The sequence below is a fragment of the Cydia fagiglandana genome, chromosome 10, assembly GCF_963556715.1.
Source record: "Cydia fagiglandana chromosome 10, ilCydFagi1.1, whole genome shotgun sequence".
Taxonomy (NCBI): Eukaryota; Metazoa; Arthropoda; class Insecta; order Lepidoptera; family Tortricidae; genus Cydia; species Cydia fagiglandana.
Window position 1 is genome coordinate 10,487,046 of NC_085941.1, and position 21,602 is coordinate 10,508,647.

General features: G+C 37.0%; 1 protein-coding gene across 1 annotated transcript; it reads left to right on the plus strand.

Moving 5' to 3' along the window:
* Nucleotides 1-200: 200 nt before the first annotated feature.
* Nucleotides 201-20,024, plus strand: LOC134668322 (chymotrypsin-1-like). The gene is made up of 6 exons (XM_063525804.1): nucleotides 201-365; nucleotides 1,719-1,855; nucleotides 4,250-4,412; nucleotides 9,872-9,991; nucleotides 16,914-17,042; nucleotides 19,785-20,024. Exons 1-6 carry the CDS (start codon nucleotides 201-203, stop codon nucleotides 20,022-20,024), a joined length of 954 nt encoding a protein of 317 aa, XP_063381874.1.
* Nucleotides 20,025-21,602: the final 1,578 nt, after the last annotated feature.

The following is a 21,602-nucleotide window of genomic DNA, read 5'->3' on the forward strand; positions in this document are numbered from 1 at the left end:
CTGGCACAACCGTACCCAGTCTACCCTACTACTCTTTGCTCTAACCATTTAAACCAAAGACATCACATCTAGAATACAAAATCTTCGTACCGTCGCCCGACGCGTCTTCATGACAGAATGTCATTATATCATTGATAGGTTACTTTCATACCAATAAGCCGTTTTATTTGTGAATTATTTTATAATAAAATGTCTAAATTATGTCCAGAGTGTTAGCTATACTCAGCTTAGTGAATATATTCATGTCGCTGGCAGTGTCAACAGATATAAATGACAATGATCCAACGTGTACACGTAAAAATGATGATATAGTGTTTCGGGTTGTTAATGGAATACCTGCAAAAATAGGCGAGATCCCTTACCAGGTAGAAACTTTAAATACATCATTTACTATGATAATATACTCATTTATTACTCGACGTGTTGCCTCTCTGTCGCACTTGTAAATTCATACGTAAGTGTGACTGGGAGGCAACACGTCGAAAGTGGTTCGCGGTAGGATCTCTGGCGTAGTACAGTCATCATCAAATAGATAGTGAAGATAAATATATTTTTTTGAGTTACAGATTTTTACAAATAGTTTTATAATAATGTTGATTGTAAACTAAGTTTATAGTAAATGTATATTTCATATTAATACCATCACCAAGTATGTACCTACCTACATATTTTAACACACCTTTATTACCATATAAAAATATGTATGTATCCCGAGCGGAAAGAGAGCGAAGTATCTCCGTTTCTTATTCATTTATTCGGTTTTATGCTTCCGTAAAATATATTCATACATCCAAAGTTGGCAGAGTTAGACCAAGATAATGCCGGCTACATACGTAACGATAAATCGTTGCGATAAAACTGTGCAGTCCGACTGTGCAGATAAATCGAACCGTGTGTATGACAAATCGTTGTCGATTATCGTAACGATTTGTCATACACACGGTTCGATTTATCTGCACAGTTTTATCGCAACGATTTATCGTTACGTATGTAGCCGGCATAAGTCTCCAGCGATTGTGATAGCATTCGCAGTGCAAGTGTTATTTAAGTACCTACGCCATAATTTCATAGAAGTTTGACGTTTAAAGTAAAACTTGCACTGCGCGTGCTATCACTATCAAATTCGTTGAAGAACACATTAAAACATCAACATAGTTATATAGTCCAAGCTAACTATGTTGATGTTTTAATGTGTTCTCAGATATAGTCAACTATTGTATTTAACCATTTTTTGAGCACTTCCCTGTTTTTGGGATTCCGTACCCAAAGGGTAAAACCCTATTACTAAGACTCCTGTCCGTCTGTCTGTCCGTCTGTCTGTCACCAGGCTGTATCTCATGAACGGTGATAGCTAGACAGATCAAATTTTCACAGATGATCTATTTCTGTTGCCGCTCTATGGTAGCAAATACTAAAAAGTACGGAATCCTCGGTGGGCGCGTCCAACTCGCACTTGTCCGTTTTTTTTTTCAAGTTTTTAAACTTAGGTAATTTTATTTTGACGTACCCCCTATGCTCCACATTTTTTTGGTGACTGCTACACGAGTACCTATAGTTATATTAGTTATATACCTTCCATGAAAGTCTTGGCAATGACTTAAATTGCCGAAAGAAACTGTCGTGAAATTCGCTCGGTAGGTACCTGAACGTCTTGAATTAAACAAAACAACTATTTAAGTAATTAACATAAGTGTGACAACGACGGCTGTATTTTGTAGGTATCGCTGAAAACTCCCATAAGAAAGAACAATTACATGAGCTTTTGCGGCGGTTCTGTCATCGCGGAGAACAAGGTTATGTCAGCAGCACACTGTGTAACAACAGATGGAAACACTTGCGATCGATTGCTTAGGAAGTAAGTTGATATATAGTTGATACTTTAGAAATGAAATACAGCATTTAATCTCTCATCCAATAAATACGAGGCACGTAACAAATCAAATGCTTCGAAAGCCCCAATTCAATATTTTTTATGGCAGAAGAACATCAGATTATATCATAGGTACCAGATTTAATAAATAAGTTACCTAAAGAATGGAATGTTAACACCAAATAATATAGGAAATATTCTTAAAAAAGAAATGCTAAAACAATTATATTATTTTAACTAAAATGCATAATTATGTTATTCCATTTAGCATAAATGGAGCAGCCTGTACCGAGTATGCGCCGATCGGTTCTTGTCTTGCTCGGCCGGCCGGTGTGATAACCAGAGAGCGAAACTTTGGAGCCGATGACAGACGTATTTATGACGTCAAGCTAAATACAGAGTGTTGTTATCTAGATTATAGTTAGGTACTTAATCAAATAACAACTTATTAGCCTTTTTAATTTACTCATATTGAAACTTGAGTTGAGAGTTTTTATACGTACTGGCCACGTATAAAAACATAACTAACTGTCTTTGTCATGTTAAAAATAAGATTGTTGGAAATTACAACCAATTTCTGTTTAAATACTTATTTTTTAATTAGTAAAATATAACCGAAATATTATTGTTTGAAGTCGCTATGGAGTCTATGCAGCCGTACTTGCAGAAATTTCCTTTTCTGATTGTAAAAAAATTAAAAAATGTACCGCTCCTGCTGTGACCAAAATTTATCAGCAAAAGCAAGCAATTACATTATTTTTGTGTAAATTACCAAGCATTTTTATAAATTAACTATTATATAATATATTTTCGTTTACATATAAACACCTTATAAAAAACTTAACCTGGGGTGCCTCCGGCAGCGGGGCAGGGTCCAGGCTGCCGGTTCAGGGCCGCAGAGTGAGGAACCGACCTACTATACGCGCCGTGTCCAAAATTACCGCCTTCTGCATCTGACCCTTGATCCAACCACCCAGCGAGAGTCTCTCTAGGTGTTGGTCGAGACTCTTCTTTACTATTTATATATATATATATACAGGGCGTCCCATAGCTATGCCACATTATGGAGGATAAGTATACTATGGAGGGTAAGTACCCTGAATATTGTAGATAGAACATTTTGCTGAAAGAAGACATTATTTTTATTTAAAAAACAATTTAAACTGCATTCATAGATTTTTAAATAATTACATGGTTGAACCGGGAATCGAACCGAAAGGATTATTTTTTGCTAAAGAACATAGTGTCAGAAACAAAAGGAAGACCATGAATGTGAAATTTAGCGAAATAATCAAAAGAGTGCGGCTTTGTATTCAACAGAATGAGACTACATTTTGAGCATTTGATAAATTAAATTGATTAATTTTGAATTAAAAATTTTAAAATTCATGGGCTTCCTTTTATTTCCGACACTATGTTATTTAGCAAAAAATAATCCTTATGATCAAGCCTTTCGATCGGTATGATAAAGCTACAGGATGATTTTTTTTCTCGTGCGGCGGGTTCGATTCCCGGTTCATCCATGTAATTATTTAAAAATCTATGTATGCAGTTTAAATTGTTTTTTAAATTAAAATAATGTCTTCTTTCAGTAAAATGTTCCATCTACAATATTTAGGGTACTTTCCCTCCATGTGGCATAGCCGTGGGACGCCCTGTATATATATATATGATCATTATTAAGAATCACTGAGGTGTTACAATGTTGTTTTAAAAAAACATCCTATAAGCGACTTAACGTCATAATGACGTCATCGGCACCAAAGTTTCGCTCTCTGGTGATAACAGATGCGCTCAGTTTGTAATTTTTTGCAATCGTTATATTCATTACGCTGTTTACGAATGAGATGTGTTTTTAAGTGCCTTATACAATAGGCACTTTAATTATTTAAATAGTGCGGAATGGAGTATCGTGACAAACCATTCTGGTTTAACGATGCTTTTGGATCAAAATATTATTAGTTCAGTCATTATAGATTTTGACCTGTGAATAATCAGTTCTTGGATTTTTTTTCGTAGGTCCCTCGGGGTGTGTAAATTCAAAAAGTAGACTGAATCAGGCTCCTGTATATATTCGAAAAACGGTTTTTCTTGAATAACTCGGCCATTTTTGATTTTACAGTAAAACCGTGAAGACAGAAACTGTAGGAAATTTGATTCTCTACAAGTTTGGTCTTCACAATTTTTCTTCTAGGATCGATGTTTTGGAAATTAAATTTGAAAAAAGCGACAAATTCAAAATATTTTCATCATCTCGTTTAGTCCTCTTCATTTATGCCTTAAAGTTGAAATAAACGAGATGATGAAAATATTTTGAATTTGTCGCTTTTTTCAAGTAGTACACATAGAGCTTACACTGTATATAATTTATCGGTACAGGTATAAAATGAAAAGCTTAATGAAGTTGTATGTCGTGGCGGGGACCCTACGGAACAGAGCAAAATACCAAGATGACAAGGATGGTACTGAGCAGTGGAGAAGAATGAAAAGCGCTCATGTACCCCGTGGTTACTGGTTTCCTAAAAACGACATATGCATAATAGTAAGTGGCTAAATTATGATGATAAAATAACTATGATTAAATGATCATAATTCTTTTATCATCTTGAAATAACTTTGATCATTTGATCATAATAAAATGTCCATTATATTTTGTAGAAAATGTCATCAATCATCTTTCGCTAGCCCTTGTCCGTTTATTTGGCACTTGTCCCACCAAGAGCGATAGTAAGCGATTAACTATCGGCGATTTTCTCGTCCAAGTAACGAACAAAAGATTAGGATCCTGTGTTAAATAAAAGAGACACATAATATATTAATAGTTCATCGCTGGCTGTTCACACTGCCGGCGAGAACACTCGCTCTACTAGTTTGTCGCCGCGATAAGATAAAACTAGCTCAGCGGTACGCGCTCGGCGATGCTCGCTTTGTAGTTTGAACAAGTCTGCGACGTCTCCGTGTTCGGCTACGCTGCACCGCCCGAGCGAGTGACGCGAGTAATAGCCCGTCGCACTCGAACACTCGCCTATAGCCGAGCGACAAAACTATTTGAAGCTAACACTCGCTTCTCGCCGCTCGCCCACTCTTTTCTAGTTTATCGTTCTACTCGCTTATCGCTCATCGTCGGCGGTGGGACAAGTGCCTTTCCAAGCCTCTCTCTCTGTCTCTCGGTTCGCATTCTTTTGTAAATGTACCTACTTATATTGTTTGAATGCGAGTAAATTGTCGAAGAGACTAGAAATAAGTAACAAATAGATAGGAGTTACAGTTGCCTCCAGAAACTCGCGAACTAAATTGACATGAGTTTGACAAATAAAATGATACCAGGAATAGCAAAGAAAAAATAGTCAGGGGTATTTGTCGATAAAATGATATCGATACCCACCCATGTGATAATTATAAAGGGGTCACAAACGATTTCGATTTGTATGAATGTGACGAGAAAAGTGGTTGATTCGATTGTAAGATTGTGACGTTACCAATCAAATCAAGAGGTGCGGATGTGAAACTAACAAATTTCAATGTTAAGACGAAACAGGACCTGAGTTTTAAATATTTTAGGTAAATATACCCATCTCGCTAACGGAAGCGGCTCCTAAACTAGTGCGATAAGGACAAGGCGAAAAATCCTGCGTAATTATCTCAAAAATCGAGGTTTACTCGACTCGACTGTTTCCTCCAAAACTTAACCAGTCATAACCAAATTTGGAAATCTAAATGATTATGAAATTATCTGTGCCGGACCGTTTTGCTTTTTTGGCTAATTGGTATCAGTTTTGAATACTACGCCTCTCATTGCGGCATAGTCAATGAGCCCATTTTGGCCATTTTTGAAAGGCTCTAGCGCCTTAAAAAAACAAAAATATCAAAAAAGCAAAACGGTCCGATAGATATTGACAATATTAATCTGTGTTGAAAAAATCATTGCTCTAGCATCAAAACCCACAGAGAAAACAGTCGAGTACGCTTGTATGGAGATATGACGGTTTGGGGGCAAGTTGTTTATATCAAGAGCTCGCGGTTGTCGCCATAAATCTAAAATTGGTGATTTAATTTTATACAATGTGACCGGTAGATGAGATTGTACGATAATTAAAGTTAGACCAAGAAAAGTCTGCAGCGATTTTGATAGCCCATGCAGTGCAACTGTTATTTATACCTCATAATTTCTGTACGATCTAGCTATCGTACAGCGTAGGTATAGCGTACACTGTAGCAATGCCTTTAGGCAAATATGCGCACACGCGCGACCTAGATTATTTATTCAATCTACTGTATTAGTATTAAGCACCAAAATCAGTGCATTAAAGACTATGGTTAACAACAAACGTGTGTGGGTTATTTACGCATTCCTGGAATTCTGACAGTACCGTCATCTGGCGTGTACAATTTCATAGAATTTTGACGTTTAAAATAATACTTGCACTGCGTGGGCTATTAAAATCGCTGCAGACTTTTTTTGGTCTAATTGTATTTAAATTCTGACCTAATTGTCAACATGAATGTCCAGTTTCCAACGTCCCTAACGTTTTAATTTTTACGTCCACACCACACAAAATAAATGAGAGATCTTATCTTATTTCGCCGTCTGGGCGAATATATAAATAAGGCTATTTGTATTTTGAGCCAAGATCACGGTTTTTATGTTATCACCTACAACTTGTTACTCTAGCTGTAAGTTTTCCTAACAAATACAATAAAATAAATATAATAAAATATTTATAGAATTAACTACAATATGTTTATCCAATATCCTTGTATCTATTACTATAAAATTGCACAATTATCGAAATACCAAGTAACATTTGTAAAATAATTTAAATTACTTAAAGATACTTTTTAACTGACCGCGCAACAGTAGCGCCGCTAGCGGTGAATTCTCGCGATATTCTCTAATCCAAACTTTTTTGAAAATATCGATATGAACAGCACTGGCCAAACTGTGGTATCATTTGTGCACATTGACCTGTCAATTTAGTTCGCGAGTTTCTGGAGGCAACCTTAGTTCGAAAACACAAGTCTATCTATTGTGCTTTCATTTGAAACATTAGTGTTTTTTATGTCTGCGAGGTATAATATACAAGCGATTTATTAGGGTTAGGTACACAAGCGAATTGAAGACTTTGCTGCATGAAACTGATTTTTAGGGTTCCGTAGCCAAATGGCAAAAAACGGAACCCTTATAGATTCGTCATGTCTGTCTGTCTGTCTGTCTGTCTGTCTGTCTGTCTGTCTCCGTCCGTATGTCACAGCCACTTTTTTCCGAAACTATAAGCACTATACTGTTGAAACTTGGTAAGTAGATGTATTCTGTGAACTGCATTAAGATTTTCATACAAAAATAGAAAAAAAATAATAAATTTTGAGGGTTCCCCATACATAGAACTGAAACTCAAAAAAATTTTTTTCATCAAACCCATACGTGTGGGGTATCTATGGATAGGTCTTCAAAAATGATATTGAGGTTTCTAATATAATTTTCTTCTAAACTGAATAGTTTGCGCGAGATACACTTCCAAAGTGGTAAAATGTGTGCCCCCCCCCCCCCCCTGTAACTTCTAAACTAAGAGAATGATAAAACTAAAAAAAATATATGATGTACATTACCATGCAAACTTCCACCGAAAATTGGTTTGAACAAGATTTGGTAAGTAGTTTTTTTTTAATACGTCATAAACCGTAAACCGCAATTTTATTATGTTACTTGCTGTTACGGAACCCTTCATGGGCGAGTCCGACTCGCACTTGGCCGCTTTTTGTTAATGTTAAATGAGTAAAGATGTAATACATGTACAGTCGAGTCGCTATCAGATATATCGGAGCGGCCAAGGTGCTCACAAATATCTGAGCACGCCTCTATGTCAAGGCGTTAGAGTGCGTGTTCAGATATTGTGAACCCCTTGGCCGCTCCGATATATCTGATGGCGACTGTACTAGTTAAATTGTCAGTTTCAAAACTAAGCTATCTTCTGCTACAAAATCACCACCCTACTTTTGAGATACCTATATATAGGCCATTAGGCCTATAATACTATGGTATCATAGGTAACTAACTATAAGGCTTCGCGTTTATTCTGTACGTGTATGTATGTAGGTTAATTTTGAATTTTTTTAAACAATTTAATTTTTGTAATCCGCAGAAGTAGGCTAAGTTAATAAGTTATAAGACCTAGTAATACCTAATTATAAACTTCGTTTATTTATAGTTTTGTAATAATATTTAAATTCGTTTTTAGGGTTCCGTAGCCAAATGGCAAAAAACGGAACCCTTATAGATTCGTCATGTCTGTCTGTCTGTCCGTCCGTATGTCACAGCCACTTTTTTCCGAAACTATAAGAACTACACTGTTGAACCTTGGTAAGTAGATGTATTCTATGAACCGCATTATGATTTTCCCAAAAAAAAAAAACAATAAATTTTGGGGGTCCCCCATACTTAGAACTGAAGCTTAATTTTTTTTTTCATCAAACCCATACGTGTGGGGTATCTATGGATAGGTCTTCAAAAATTATATTGAGGTGTCTATTATCACTTTTTTCTAAACTGAATAGTTTGCGCGAGAGACACTTCCAAAGTGGTAAAGTGTGTCCCCGTCCCCCCCCTTGTAACTTCTACAATAAGGCAATGATAAAACTAAAAAAAATATATGATGTACATTAATTACCATGCAAACTTCCACCGAAAATTGGCTTGAACGAGATCTAGTAAGTAGTTTTTTTTAATCGTCATAAATCATAAACCGCAATTTTATTATGTTACTTGCTGCTACGGAACCCTTCATGGGCGAGTCCGACTCGCACTTGGCCGCTTTTTGTACTAAGAGTTGAAGCGCTAAAAAGCAGCCAACGTGATGATTTCACAGACATGTAATTTTTGAATATTAATAATATAATTAAATGCACTAGCATTTTTGCTTCTGAACCGGTCGAAGACAGTCACAGGTGCTGTGAACGTGGTGATTGGCCGATTGTCAACCAATCAGCGCAAAGAAAGCAATTAAATTCGTCTGAAAAATATTGTTCGCCTGTATTACCTACAGGCCTTCTTATATTGCAATGAAAACTATTTTCAAAAATAAAAACTTTTTTAAAACCGATATAAACGTCATATTCTAAGAAAAAGAGACCAAGGCCTCCAGTGCCCAGGGTTTGAATCGAACCAGCGTCCTCCGTTACGGCAGGTGCCTAACCTCGCCTCGGCCACCCGGGTCATGGCGGCATGGGTCGAGTTTTATCTAAGTATACCTAATTACCAGAGCTCGGCAGGGGTGAGCCATTTTGACGTCACTTATGTCAAGTGTAGATATTAATATAGATACACCTTAGAAAGTAATATTAAAATAAAACTTTATTAATTATAATTAAACTAAAATGACCATGCCTTATGTACAAATAAAGTTTAATAGTAGCATATGGATGGATACATATTATTTGAAGAGGTTTACTAAAAAATATTGCAATAAAATTCATTTGTTTTAATGGCGACGTATAGATCGCAGCGGAAAGGCAGCCTAAATAAAATAATTTATTTAGTTATTAAATTACACCACATATACCATCGAATGACAAGGCATGTCCATGTTGTGCAAACTCTGAAAACAGCTCACCCCCGCCGAGCTCTGCTAATTACCTATGCAATTTCCTGAGAGCTTATGGCGCTGCCTAAACCCTCAGGAATTATAGGTAATTATATGAATATTATGCACCCGAAGCGCTGGACCAAACTGGCTACAGACTGGGTCCCACAGGGGCAGTGGAAGAACGGAGAAGGCGGGACGGCCTTGACACATTTTGTAAAGAATGGCTGGAGAGTACATCGGATGGGATAGAACCAAATGGCGGGAAAGAAAAGGCTTTTGCCTAGCAGTGGGACACTCCTATAGGCTAATAAAAAAAAAAATATCAATACATGAAAAATGTTTCTTGAAAAAACTTAAAAAAAAAGTTAGAATGATTTCAGAAAATTACTTGAATTGGTTATTTATAGTTTTTTTTTTACAGTTTACAGTTGCTCCTTTTGTATTTAACCAATATGTAAAGCCTCTGCCCCTTGCCTCGCGTGATATGGAATACGGATCTATGGAGTGCCTTGCATCAGGCTGGGGAAAAATAGGTAAAAAAGTAAGTTTAATGTTTAGCAATACCTAGTCATTTAATTCGATTAAAGTGATAAGGTAGAACGGCACTATCAATGATATCAAAAATGAGTACGCGAAAATGTGATGGAAGTTCGAATCGAGTGCATCGTTTTCAAAAAGCAATCTTACCCTCTCAGTTGTGCTGAAACAGTTTAATTTAATATCTTGGACTTGTACTAGTACCTACTGATCGCACATTGTTGCTAATTGGCTTACCCATCGCTGAAAATTGGATTATTGTCTCATTTTATTCGAAATACCTATCTGGGAGACCGAGCTTTGCTCGGAAAATATAAAAACTCCAACATGCGCGTTTTTCCAATGATAACACCTAGCTAGATCGATTTATCGCCCCCGAAAACTTCTATATACGTAGCACATTGAAATCGTTAGAGCAGTTTCCGAGATCCCCAAAATAGGTATATAAATAAACAAGAATTGCTCGTTTAAAGGTATTAGATATTATAAACTTATTTTTACTTTATTATATATGTCGCAGGCATTTTGTAAGAGTCCGCCGTTTGTAAAATGCCGAAGGCAAATTATAAACGGTCCGCATTTTATAAAATACCTTATGATATTACTAGCGCCGTTTGTAGGTAATTTGCCGCGGCATTTTGGTCGAATTAGTTCTTTAATATACCACGCGTGGCGCTGCACGTCAAAACTATGAAAAACGCTGGGGTGTCCATCAAATCTGGAGTTCTTGGATAGTCCCACCGCATTGTTTCTTTTCAAAAAACATTTCCCTCACAATTTAACTAGACGAAGCCCCGCGAGCGCCCCTATTTCTCTGGGCAGTTTGCCCTTCGGGCATCTGAAGCTACCTAACGAACCTAACCTTCTACCTATTGATTTAGTGTGACGTCCGTGAAAACATTACATTTTAGGGAAAAAGCGTAGGTAGGTAAGTTCATAGGTTCGTTAGGTAGCTTCAGCCCAACCTTCAGCCCAACTAGCAAATTATGTCGTAAGAAAGGCAGCATGTTACGTTTCTCTTTCAGCTATGTGGTCGAGAGATAGATCTGTAAAAGGTCGAAAGAAGTATCTGATCGTTTTGGGCGCACTTCTTTCTGCTTTTTAGTTAAAAAATATCGTAAGTTTGTCGTATGAATAGCCAAATAGTTGAAAGATGGTCTTCAGAATCGCTTTCATTCGACTTATTTATCGTAAGATAGCAACGCGGTTGCAATCACTCTACTTATACAAGGTGTGCTCCGTAATAAGAGCAAAAAAATCAAACTGGAGATTCCTTATAAGAGTACCCAAAGTTACCGCCAAGTGGTCCCGATGGTTCAAAATTATTAAAATAGGAAATTTTTTAATTTAAAGTCAAGTTTAGCAAGCAATGGTACCTATTTCAAATTGCGTCGGTCGCTAAACTGTCGTAAGATGTCATGGTAACGGGACGTCTTGGTACGCGCCTTTTATGCAGTACAATTTATTTTAAAAATGAATAAGAGAAAAGTAGGTAATTAAGACTTTGCCACAATAACTTCTATGTCTGGTTATAGTGCCATGCCTTATGGGAAACGGTCGCAGAGATAGTTCAGAGCCGGAAACCGCTACCAACTTTTAGTATGTTGTTAGGCATGGCATTGGGTCTCCAAAACTGCCGGGAGACGGCGGCGCCGGCCATCTACTTCAGCGGAATGACGTCGTCAAAATGACTCCCGCTTCGTTGCGAATATTGCATACTGCACCCAAATTATGCATAGCACATACACGTGTGGGGTATTAAATGAAAGCCAATTAAATAAACTATATTTTATTTATACAAAGTGTATCAAAATATGCAACAGTTTAAGAGAAATTTACAAAATAATAAAAAACACGTAAAAAAATATTCGATTATTTGGGTTTTACAACCAAACCAAAAGTCGGACGATAAAGCAATGTACTACAATATTAAAGATGACTTCTCAAGGCATACACTGATATCAATAAAATCAAAATTGGACCAAATATGTGGAAATTATGCATCAAATTGTAGATATTCGCCCATACAAATGCATAAAAGTTAAAAAAATCAAAATTGGTCATTTTCAGGATAATCCGCATAAGCTTCTAGTATGTTATTGCCAATATGACCTGGAGTCTAAAACTGCCGGGAGACCATCGCTGTTGTTCCTCAGTTACAAATAATGACGTAATATAAATAATCAATGCCGAATTTCGTAAAATGTAAATTATAGCTATACCACGAGTCACACATACACGTGAGTTACATGTAACGAAAGGTTATTAAATGTATTATGATTCACCTAAACATTGTTTGTAAAAAAAATGTACGGTTTCAGAGCTAGAAACAACGAAATACCACTTTTTATGGAAAAAGTAGATATGTATCAATTTTATAGCTAAACTAAAACCGTCAAAAAAATTTTGCGCACAACATTTGAAAAACTTGTTATTCAACTATATATCACAATTTAAATTTTACATTTCCGACAAAAACTGTGGAAGTTGTGGAAAAAAAACTAAAGCGCCCCAACAATTCTACCTTAATGCGCTCATATTATGCAAAGAAAAGTTCTAATTATCGAGTATTAAATGAATGAACATTACATAAAATACATGAAAACGACATTTTCGAAATGGAACCATAATTATTAAAAAAATAATAATTTACTTGATAAGTAAGCAAAATACAGTTTCTTTAAGTACCTAATCTCCTCCTTTCAAAGTCGGTTAAAATGTAGCTTTTGTGACCTCGGCTACAAAGACAAATAAATTGACACCTCATTTATCAAAATCAGTTCAGTAGTTTCATGCAAACGGTACCTACACATGCATGCATAGATAGCAAATTCTGCCGTAGTCGGACAAAAAATAAAAATTCAATAATTAGACCTTTACTATTATGGCCTGGCGTGGCTTGGCATCTAACGTTGAAACTCTCAGGCCGTAGATGTTAGCAGGCCTAGCGGGCGTCGCCTCGATGAGTTAGCAAGATGCCTTATGGAGGCTTCGAATGATCAGAGGGGTGACCTGTATTTCGGAGGATCAGAGGGAAAATTCTGCCAGCCTTCTCAGCTCAGCCTTGAAACCCTTGCACCACTCAAGATTCCACTTTTATAAGAATACCCAACTGGCGCGAATTGTTGGGGCGCTTTAGTTTTTTTTCCACAACTTCCACAGTTTTTGTCGGAAATGTAAAATTTAAATTGTGATATATAGTTGAATAACAAGTTTTTCAAATGTTGTGCGCAAAATTTTTTTGACGGTTTTAGTTTAGCTATAAAATTGATACATATCTACTTTTTCCATAAAAAGTGGTATTTCGTTGTTTCTAGCTCTGAAACCGTACATTTTTTTTACAAACAATGTTTAGGTGAATCATAATACATTTAATAACCTTTCGTTACATGTAACTCACGTGTATGTGTGACTCGTGGTATAGCTATAATTTACATTTTACGAAATTCGGCAGTGATTATTTATATGACGTCATTATTTGTAACTGAGGAACAACAGCGATGGTCTCCCGGCAGTTTTAGACTCCAGGTCATATTGGTAATAACATACTAGAAGCTTATGCGGATTATCCTGAAAATGACCAATTTTGATTTTTTTAACTTTTATGCATTTGTATGGGCGAATATCTACATTTTGATGCATAATTTCCACATATTTGGTCCAATTTTGATTTTATTGATATCAGTGTATGGCTTGAGAAGTCATCTTTAATGTTGTAGTACATTGCTTTATCGTCCGACTTTTGGTTTGGTTGAAAAACCCAAATAATCGAATATTTTTTTACGTGTTTTTTATTATTTTGTAAATTTCTCTTAAACTGTTGCATATTTTGATACTTTTTGTATAAATAAAATATAGTATATTTAATTGGCTTTCATTTAATACCCCACACGTGTATGTGCTATGCATAATTTGGGTGCAGTATGCAATATTCGCAACGAAGCGGGAGTCATTTTGATGACGTCATTCCGCTGAAGTAGATGGCCGGCGCCGCCGTCTCCCGGCAGTTTTGGAGACCCAATGCCATGCCCAACAACATACTAAAAGTTGGTAGCGGTTTCCGGCTCTGAACTATATTCCCATAAGGCATGGCACTATTATAAATAATGAACATGATATATTGTAACAATAAAATGCCACATTCTACACGGTGTAACATGAGCAAACCGAATAATTTTAACAGCGTATTCCTGATCATATTTAGAGACAAAAATGTCCTATAAACTTTTTTGAAATTCGCCTAGTTTCATAGTTAATACCAATTAAAAAATAAACATGTTTTTATTATTACATGGTGCAAAACGCCTTTTTGATGGCGATGTTTCTACTATGGTATGTAGTCTAAATATCCTTATTGATAGATGTTAAAAAATGACAAGTAACACTTTGCAAAAAGTAGGTTTTACGAAAAAAAAATGTAAAAATCAATTTTAAGTGACAAGTTTACCAATAACGTTTATTTTTAACCGACTTCCAAATCTCAAAGAAGGAGGTTATCAATTCGGTTGTATGTTTTTTTTTATTTTTTTTTTATTTTTTTTATGTTTGTTACTCCATAACTCCGTCATTACTGGACCGATTTTGAAAATTCTTTTTTTGATTGAATGTATATGCATACAGATTGGTCCCGTTTTTGTCAAAACCCAGTTCTGATGATGGGATCCATGAGGAATCGAGGGAACTCCTCAAATCTTAAAGGCATACATATAGTGATTTTTGGTTTTTTATCAACGAATCAAGCATATACATCCAAAAAAGTGACATTTGATGAAGTGGAACTGCTGATGATGATCAGAACGGAACTCTTCAACGACGCATAGTTCACGGTTGGCGATTTGTCCTCTTCGTTATGTTTGTTAAGCAAGTTAAGTTTTTAAGCCACATTTTTGTCAAGCTCGAGTTCTGATGATGGGATCCACGAGGAATCAAGGGAACTCCTCAAATCTTAAAGGCATGCGTATAGAGATTTTTGTATTTACATCAGAAAATCAAGCATTTTCATTAAAAACTGTCGCATTTGATGAAGTGGAACTGCTGATGATGATCAGAACAGAACTCTTCAACGTCGCATAGTTCATGTTTGGCGATTTTTCCTCTTCGTTATGTTCGTTAAGCAAGTTAAGTTTTTAAGCCACACTTTTGTCAAGCTCGAGTTCTGATGATGGGGTCCATAAGGAATCGAGGGAACTCCTCAAATCTTAAAGGCATACGTATAGAATTTTCTGTATTTTCATCATAAAATCAAGCATTTACATTAAAAACTGTCGCATTTGATGAAGTGGAACTGCTGATGGTGACCAGAACAGAACTCTTCAACGACGCATGGTACACGTCTGGTGATAACGAATTTCGATTTTGACTTGGACTGGGACCCGGGCTCGGACTCATACCCGGACCCGGACCTGGACACGGATCCAGATTCGGACCCGGACTCGGACCCGGAGTCGGATCCTGACTCGGAACCGGACTCGGATCCGGTCTGGGATCCGGACACGGACACGGACCCGGCCTCGGACCCGGACTCGGACCCAGACTCGGACCCGGACTCGGACCCGGACTCGGACCCGGACTCGGACTCGGACCCGGGCTCGGACCCGGAGTCGGACCCGGACTCGGACCCGGACTCGGACTCGGACTCAGACCCGGACTCGGACCCGGACCTTGGCCCGGAAAACCACTATGATACCTTAACTAAATAAACCACTATGATTACCTACCATAAAATGTAGGTATAAAGTATGATGATGCCAATCTTACTAACCCCTCCCGCTTAAACCCCCGTACACCGCACCGCATGCGCCATTAAGTGGGTTAGGTTAGGTTTGAACTGCGATCCTCACAGAACCGAACAAGGGTTAGGTTAGATTGAAACTGCGAGCCTTAAGCCCCCTCCAGACTATGTGTGTGAATCGCGGCGCGACATCGCGGAGCGAACATATCGCGAAGTTGACGTATGACTCCACACTCGCACACTTCACGGCGATTTCGCAGTTTGGTTTGCGGCAATATGGCGGAAAAGCATCAGCTGATCGAGTTTAACTGTTAGTTATCTATGGCATCATACGTGATTTAGCTGTTTTTCCATTTTGTTTTATTGTAAAACCGTAAAATATAGCTGCTTAATATAATATAATCATAATATTATTCATATTTATCTTGCCACAGAGGAGCCAAAATATTATGTAATGTGGAGTCTTGCAAGTTCGCGCTTCGCGTCTCCTTTGACGCGGGCCGAAATACCGACAAAAAACGGAGAACAAGGCGCGAAGGCGTGAACAATCTGCGAAATCGACGCCACACTTGCGTTCGCGGCTTCACCCGCGATTCACGCGCATAGTCTGGAGGGGGCTTTACAGAAACGGAATGCTACTTGAAAAGTGGGTTTGATTAGGTTCGAACTGCGATCCTCACAGAACCGAACTGCTATCTGAGAAGTGGGTTAGGTTAGGCTAGAACTACGACCCTTATGGCTCCTCTACACGATGGGCCAACGCCGGCCACTCCAAGGGACGCATTTATGCGTTAGAGGGAGCAAGTAATATTGCTATCTCATTCTACCGCAAGGCTGCGTCCCTTGGAGTGGCCGGCGTTGGCCCATCCTGTAGAGGAGCCATTACAGAAGCGAAATGCTAGTAGAAAAGTGGGTGGTTTTACCTCCGTTTCTACATAGTGTACTATCTACAATAATCTTTCACCGGCCCCCAAAGAAGTCGGTTTTTTTTTTCTTAAAAATTATTTATGTACAAATACATTCAAAAAATTTAAAAAACAAAAGAAAAAAAAAGTTTTTTTGGTGAATTTGACCTAAACTCATATTACATTTTTTCCTTCTTTTGACCTCAGAAATGCGTGGTTAAAATTATTCGGTTTCCTCATGTTACACCGTGTATAGGTCAATTCAATATGTAACTATATTTTCTTTACAGGATAAAGCCTCAGATATATTATTGTATGCTAAACTACGCCTGATACCTAGTTCCGCTTGTTCACGTATACATAGACAAAGAATGGGCAAGTTCATATGCACTGATTCGTACGTAACAGATGTGTTACAGGTAAGAAAATTTCAATATCTATTCACCTAGGTGTCCTAGGTATAGGTAGGTACATTTTCAAATTAAGAGAGCAGAGTTTTTGAAAAATCTTGTCTCTTTTTAAATGGTATTTTAATAAAGCCTCTTTATTTCCATATCAATTATTTACCTACTTTATATTGTTTAGGTACATACTATTAATTCTTAACTTATTTTATCTATTTTTAGGGTTCCGTACCTCAAAAGGAAAAACGGAACCCTTATAGGATCACTCGTGCGTCTGTCTGTCTGTCTGTCTGTCTGTCTGTCTGTCTGTCCGTCTGTCACAGCCGATTTTCTCCGGAACTACTGGACCAATCATGTTGAAATTTGGTACACATATGTAAGTTTGTGACCCGAATACGGACATGTAACGTAAACAAATGAATTTTAAACATGGGGGCCACTTTTGGGGGGTAAATGAAAAAATGAAAAAAAATTATTATATTTAAAAAAAATATATATATTTTATTTATAAATTTTTCTAACTATATCATGTTACATATCAAATGAAAGAGCTTATTATAAGGATCTCAAATATATTTTTTTTATAATGTTCCAATAAACAGTTTAGAAGTTATTCAAGAAAATAGGCAAAAAATGACCATTCCCCCCCCTTATCTCCGAAACTACTAGGTCTAAAATTTTGAAAAAAATACATAAAATAGGTCTATATCTGTAGATGACAGAAAAACCTATTAGAAATGTACAGTCAAGCGTGAGTTGGAGTTAATTACAGTTTTTAATCCGACCCCTACGGATTTTTTAACGAAATTTCACTCACGTTTCACATAAAAAATATATTGTTAACAGTGCCGAATTACTTAGAGTAGTAGTTTTCTTAGAGTAATTAGTGATAATTTTCTGATAAGATAATCATTTTAAATATTTAACGGTCTTACCTACTTACGAGTAATTGTAAGGTCAAATTAAAAATAATGTTTAAAAAAAATGTTAAATTGAGAGCTAGCTTAAAGTTTTTTGTACTCGTCGACTTTAATGGTTGAATTAATAAAGACTTTGTAACCAATAAGCAAAACAAGCACGTGCTTAGGGCACCACGTTCAAGGGGGGGGGGGCACCAAAATGCCAGGTTGAAAAAGGTGAACAAATTTTAAAATAAGGGACAGACACATCGTTTTCACCACACGATTTTTTTTAGCTGTCCAAAAACTAATTTGCAAAAATAATAGCGCGAAATTCTTTGGGAAACAATCGGTAGCAGTAGAAGAGTCGTGATTACGTGATTCTATTTCAACCCACTCTTTTGCGGTTCGGCGTTAGGTCTTATGCGAGGCCTTCTGCCTTACGGCAAAGTTGATCTTCTGCCTTAATTTCGCATTTGGGCCTACTGCCTTTCTCACACTTCTTGCATATTTTATGCATGAAAACAACCTCGCTGAGACCCTGAAATATCGAGCCCTATGCGAAGCTAGGCTGATAGAAAACTGTCCCATCTCTTCTCTGTATGAAATCCTGGATTTGCGCCTGGTTGGGACTAAAAGTAAAATTGCGTTTTTATATCGAAAAATTTCCGCGCTCGCTTCGCTCGCGTTTCTATTACATTCTAAGCTATGATAAAGGTGACATTCGGGTGGCGACTGCAACAGCATTTTAGGTACTCTGTTGCAACATTACTGCTGCGGCACTGTCAATTCTCGTGATAAAATGATGTGACTGATTTCCATTCTCAGCTGTAATGTGGCAATGAACTTCTCTCAATTTACCAAAAAAATCAATGTAATCTTGATGACCCTAGGGAGAGGGGGCACCTAGAAATGCTTAGGGCATCAAAATATCTTGATCCGGCACTGATTGTTAAAAATTGTGTAATATACGGAACCCTTGGAACGCGAGTCCGACTCTTATTTTTATTGGTTAGTAAAAATATTTAGACAAAATTTTATACTTGTGTATTTTAAACTAAGACTTGATAGGAATCTCATATTGGGTAAAAGGGTTAAACAGGCCTAATCACAATATCTAGAGACGATTTAGAGATCAACTAGATCTACTCGTACATAAGATATCGACTAGATGTGACTTGAATATCTAAGTCATCATAACTTGTCGAAATCGTTCAAGAGGACCTCCAGAATCGCGGAAACGTCAAATTTGACATATCTATCTTACAAATATCTTTAAATTATCCATATCGTAACTTGTTGAAGTCTAGTAGAAATCTAATTCATTTTCCGAATCGAGCCGTTAGTTTAGATGGTATATAGTGTTAGATCGGCTCAGCAATGCCCTCGCAAACACAATATAAATAACTTCACTTCCACAACAGCCGTACAACCCGCGGCCATCGTACCATGGACAGTTACAGTAATCCATATCGTTTCTAGTTCTATTATTTGACGTATCTTAAAGGTAAAATCGGGCCGTATGCACTTTTTTCAAAACAAAGAGACCACTTGTTTGACACAAAGTTTTAAGTCATAATGTATTGTTTGTCAAATTATCATTAGTCATAATTCTGAAACCGTTAACTTTTCAGGATTTTCGTAAGGTTATTCTATACCTAAATAGATTAGGTTAGGTTACATAACCTAACCTAACCTAATCTAATCTATTTGTAACTTCTTCGCGTTTCTTAGAAAAACAAATTATGACTAACGAAAATGCGGACAATCCATACATAATGACATAATGACTTTATGGGAAACAATAGAGACCACCTTTTTTCTCTGTGGTTTAGTTGACTTTTCATTCTTAATCTAGGGTGATTCAGGAGGACCGCTAGTATGCAGAGGTACGGGAGACGGGAATGACATAAATAACGAGGGAGTAATCGTCGGGGTGGTGAGCGGTGCCCGGAGGCAAAGGTGGTCGAAAACTTACGACTCATTTTTTACAAGGGTCTCCAGTCACAGGAGATTCATGAGTGGAAACGAAGCAACGATAACCACGTCTGTGTTGTATATTGTTTTACTGTCGCAAATTATACCTGTCGAACTTTAATTGATTTGTTATTCATTCCTTATTTGATTTTTCCAATAAAGTTTGATTACTCTTCGAAGGCCGAAAAAATATGTGACACGCTCTCATGGCTCTACAAATAAGATAGTGTTAGATATTTTTGCGGCCTTGGTTGTGTAACATATTATTGCAGGCGACTGTAGAGTCAAACCAGAATATTAACAATAGTACCTACTTGACCATATTCCATGACGTAATTTATGTCACATAAATGTGTGATAAGATAAATATTGTCACTTATGATACGCCACCATATTAATGTAGAAAAAAGTTTTGCTGTGAGTATCTTTTACAAGCACAAATAAGTATTTGATTAAAAGTTCTTACATTCAACTTCGGATGGGTCCTTCGGAGACGCCATGTCTATAATTTTCGGTACAAAATAGTCTGCCGTTTTTTGCGGGGGAGGGGCACATCAAATGTATACGTAACGTCAACATAGCCATGTCAGATAAACGTCAGTCCATACATGTGTTTGACATGTGGTTGACCATTGGCCGCCTTTTTTGGACAGAGGGGAACGCCTGTTAATGACCACTCCGTTTGGTTATATTCTCTAAGGATGGGTCACATCAACAGTGGCACGTCCGTTTTGGCAACTGTAGTTGCTAACTGTCACCCTTATTTTAAAATAATAATAGAGGTCACTGAAAAATACCAATCATGTGAGTGGGAGCCCAAGAGCACACAGGGAGAGGTCTGGGATGCTGCGTTCGGTGTTCATAGTTCAGTAATATAAGTATAACGCAGGTACTACTACTATTACTATTAGAGTAGTATAATATATGTATACAGTGTGGAAAGATAAGTCGGGCCCTGGAGGGAAACTACCTTAAATCCTTAAGCTGGCTCATTTTACCTAATGGAGACATCCCTTTATTTTCAAAAAGCAACAAAACTGCATTCAAAGTATTTTAATTTTTTTCTTCAATTTGGCTTGTCTAAAAAAATTTTGAGTACTAAATATTAGATTTTATGGATATTTTGTACGACAGACGAGACCTAATGTTTCTTGGAGAAATGTTATCATTAACATTAACTGTATCGACTAGTAGAATAAAATTGCTAGTTTTTTTATTTTTTGGAATTTTTAGTCGGTTCGAGTCCCGGGCGAGGCAAGCGAGTTTTAGAAAATCTTTGAATGCAGTTTTGTTTCTTTTTAAAAATAAAGGAATGTCTCCTTTAAGTAAAATGAGCCAGCTTAAGGATTTAAGGTAGTATCCCTCCAGGGCTCGACTTATCTTTCCACACTGTATATATATGAGTTAGAGTTAGACAGTAAAAAGTCTGCAGCGATTTTGATAGCCCACGCAGTGCAAGTGTCATTTAAACGTGAAACTTCTATGAAATTATGACGTATAAATAACACTTACACTGTGTGGGCTATCAAATCCGCTGCAGACTTTTATTGGTGCGACTATATTTATTCTGTGCTACTAGTCAACCAAAGACATCACATCAAAGAATATAATACTCACTAGGAGAAGAACGATAACTCCATACAAAAAAAATGTCCCCTTCAAAAGTTCGTTTATACTACTAGCGCTCTGGTAGGATACC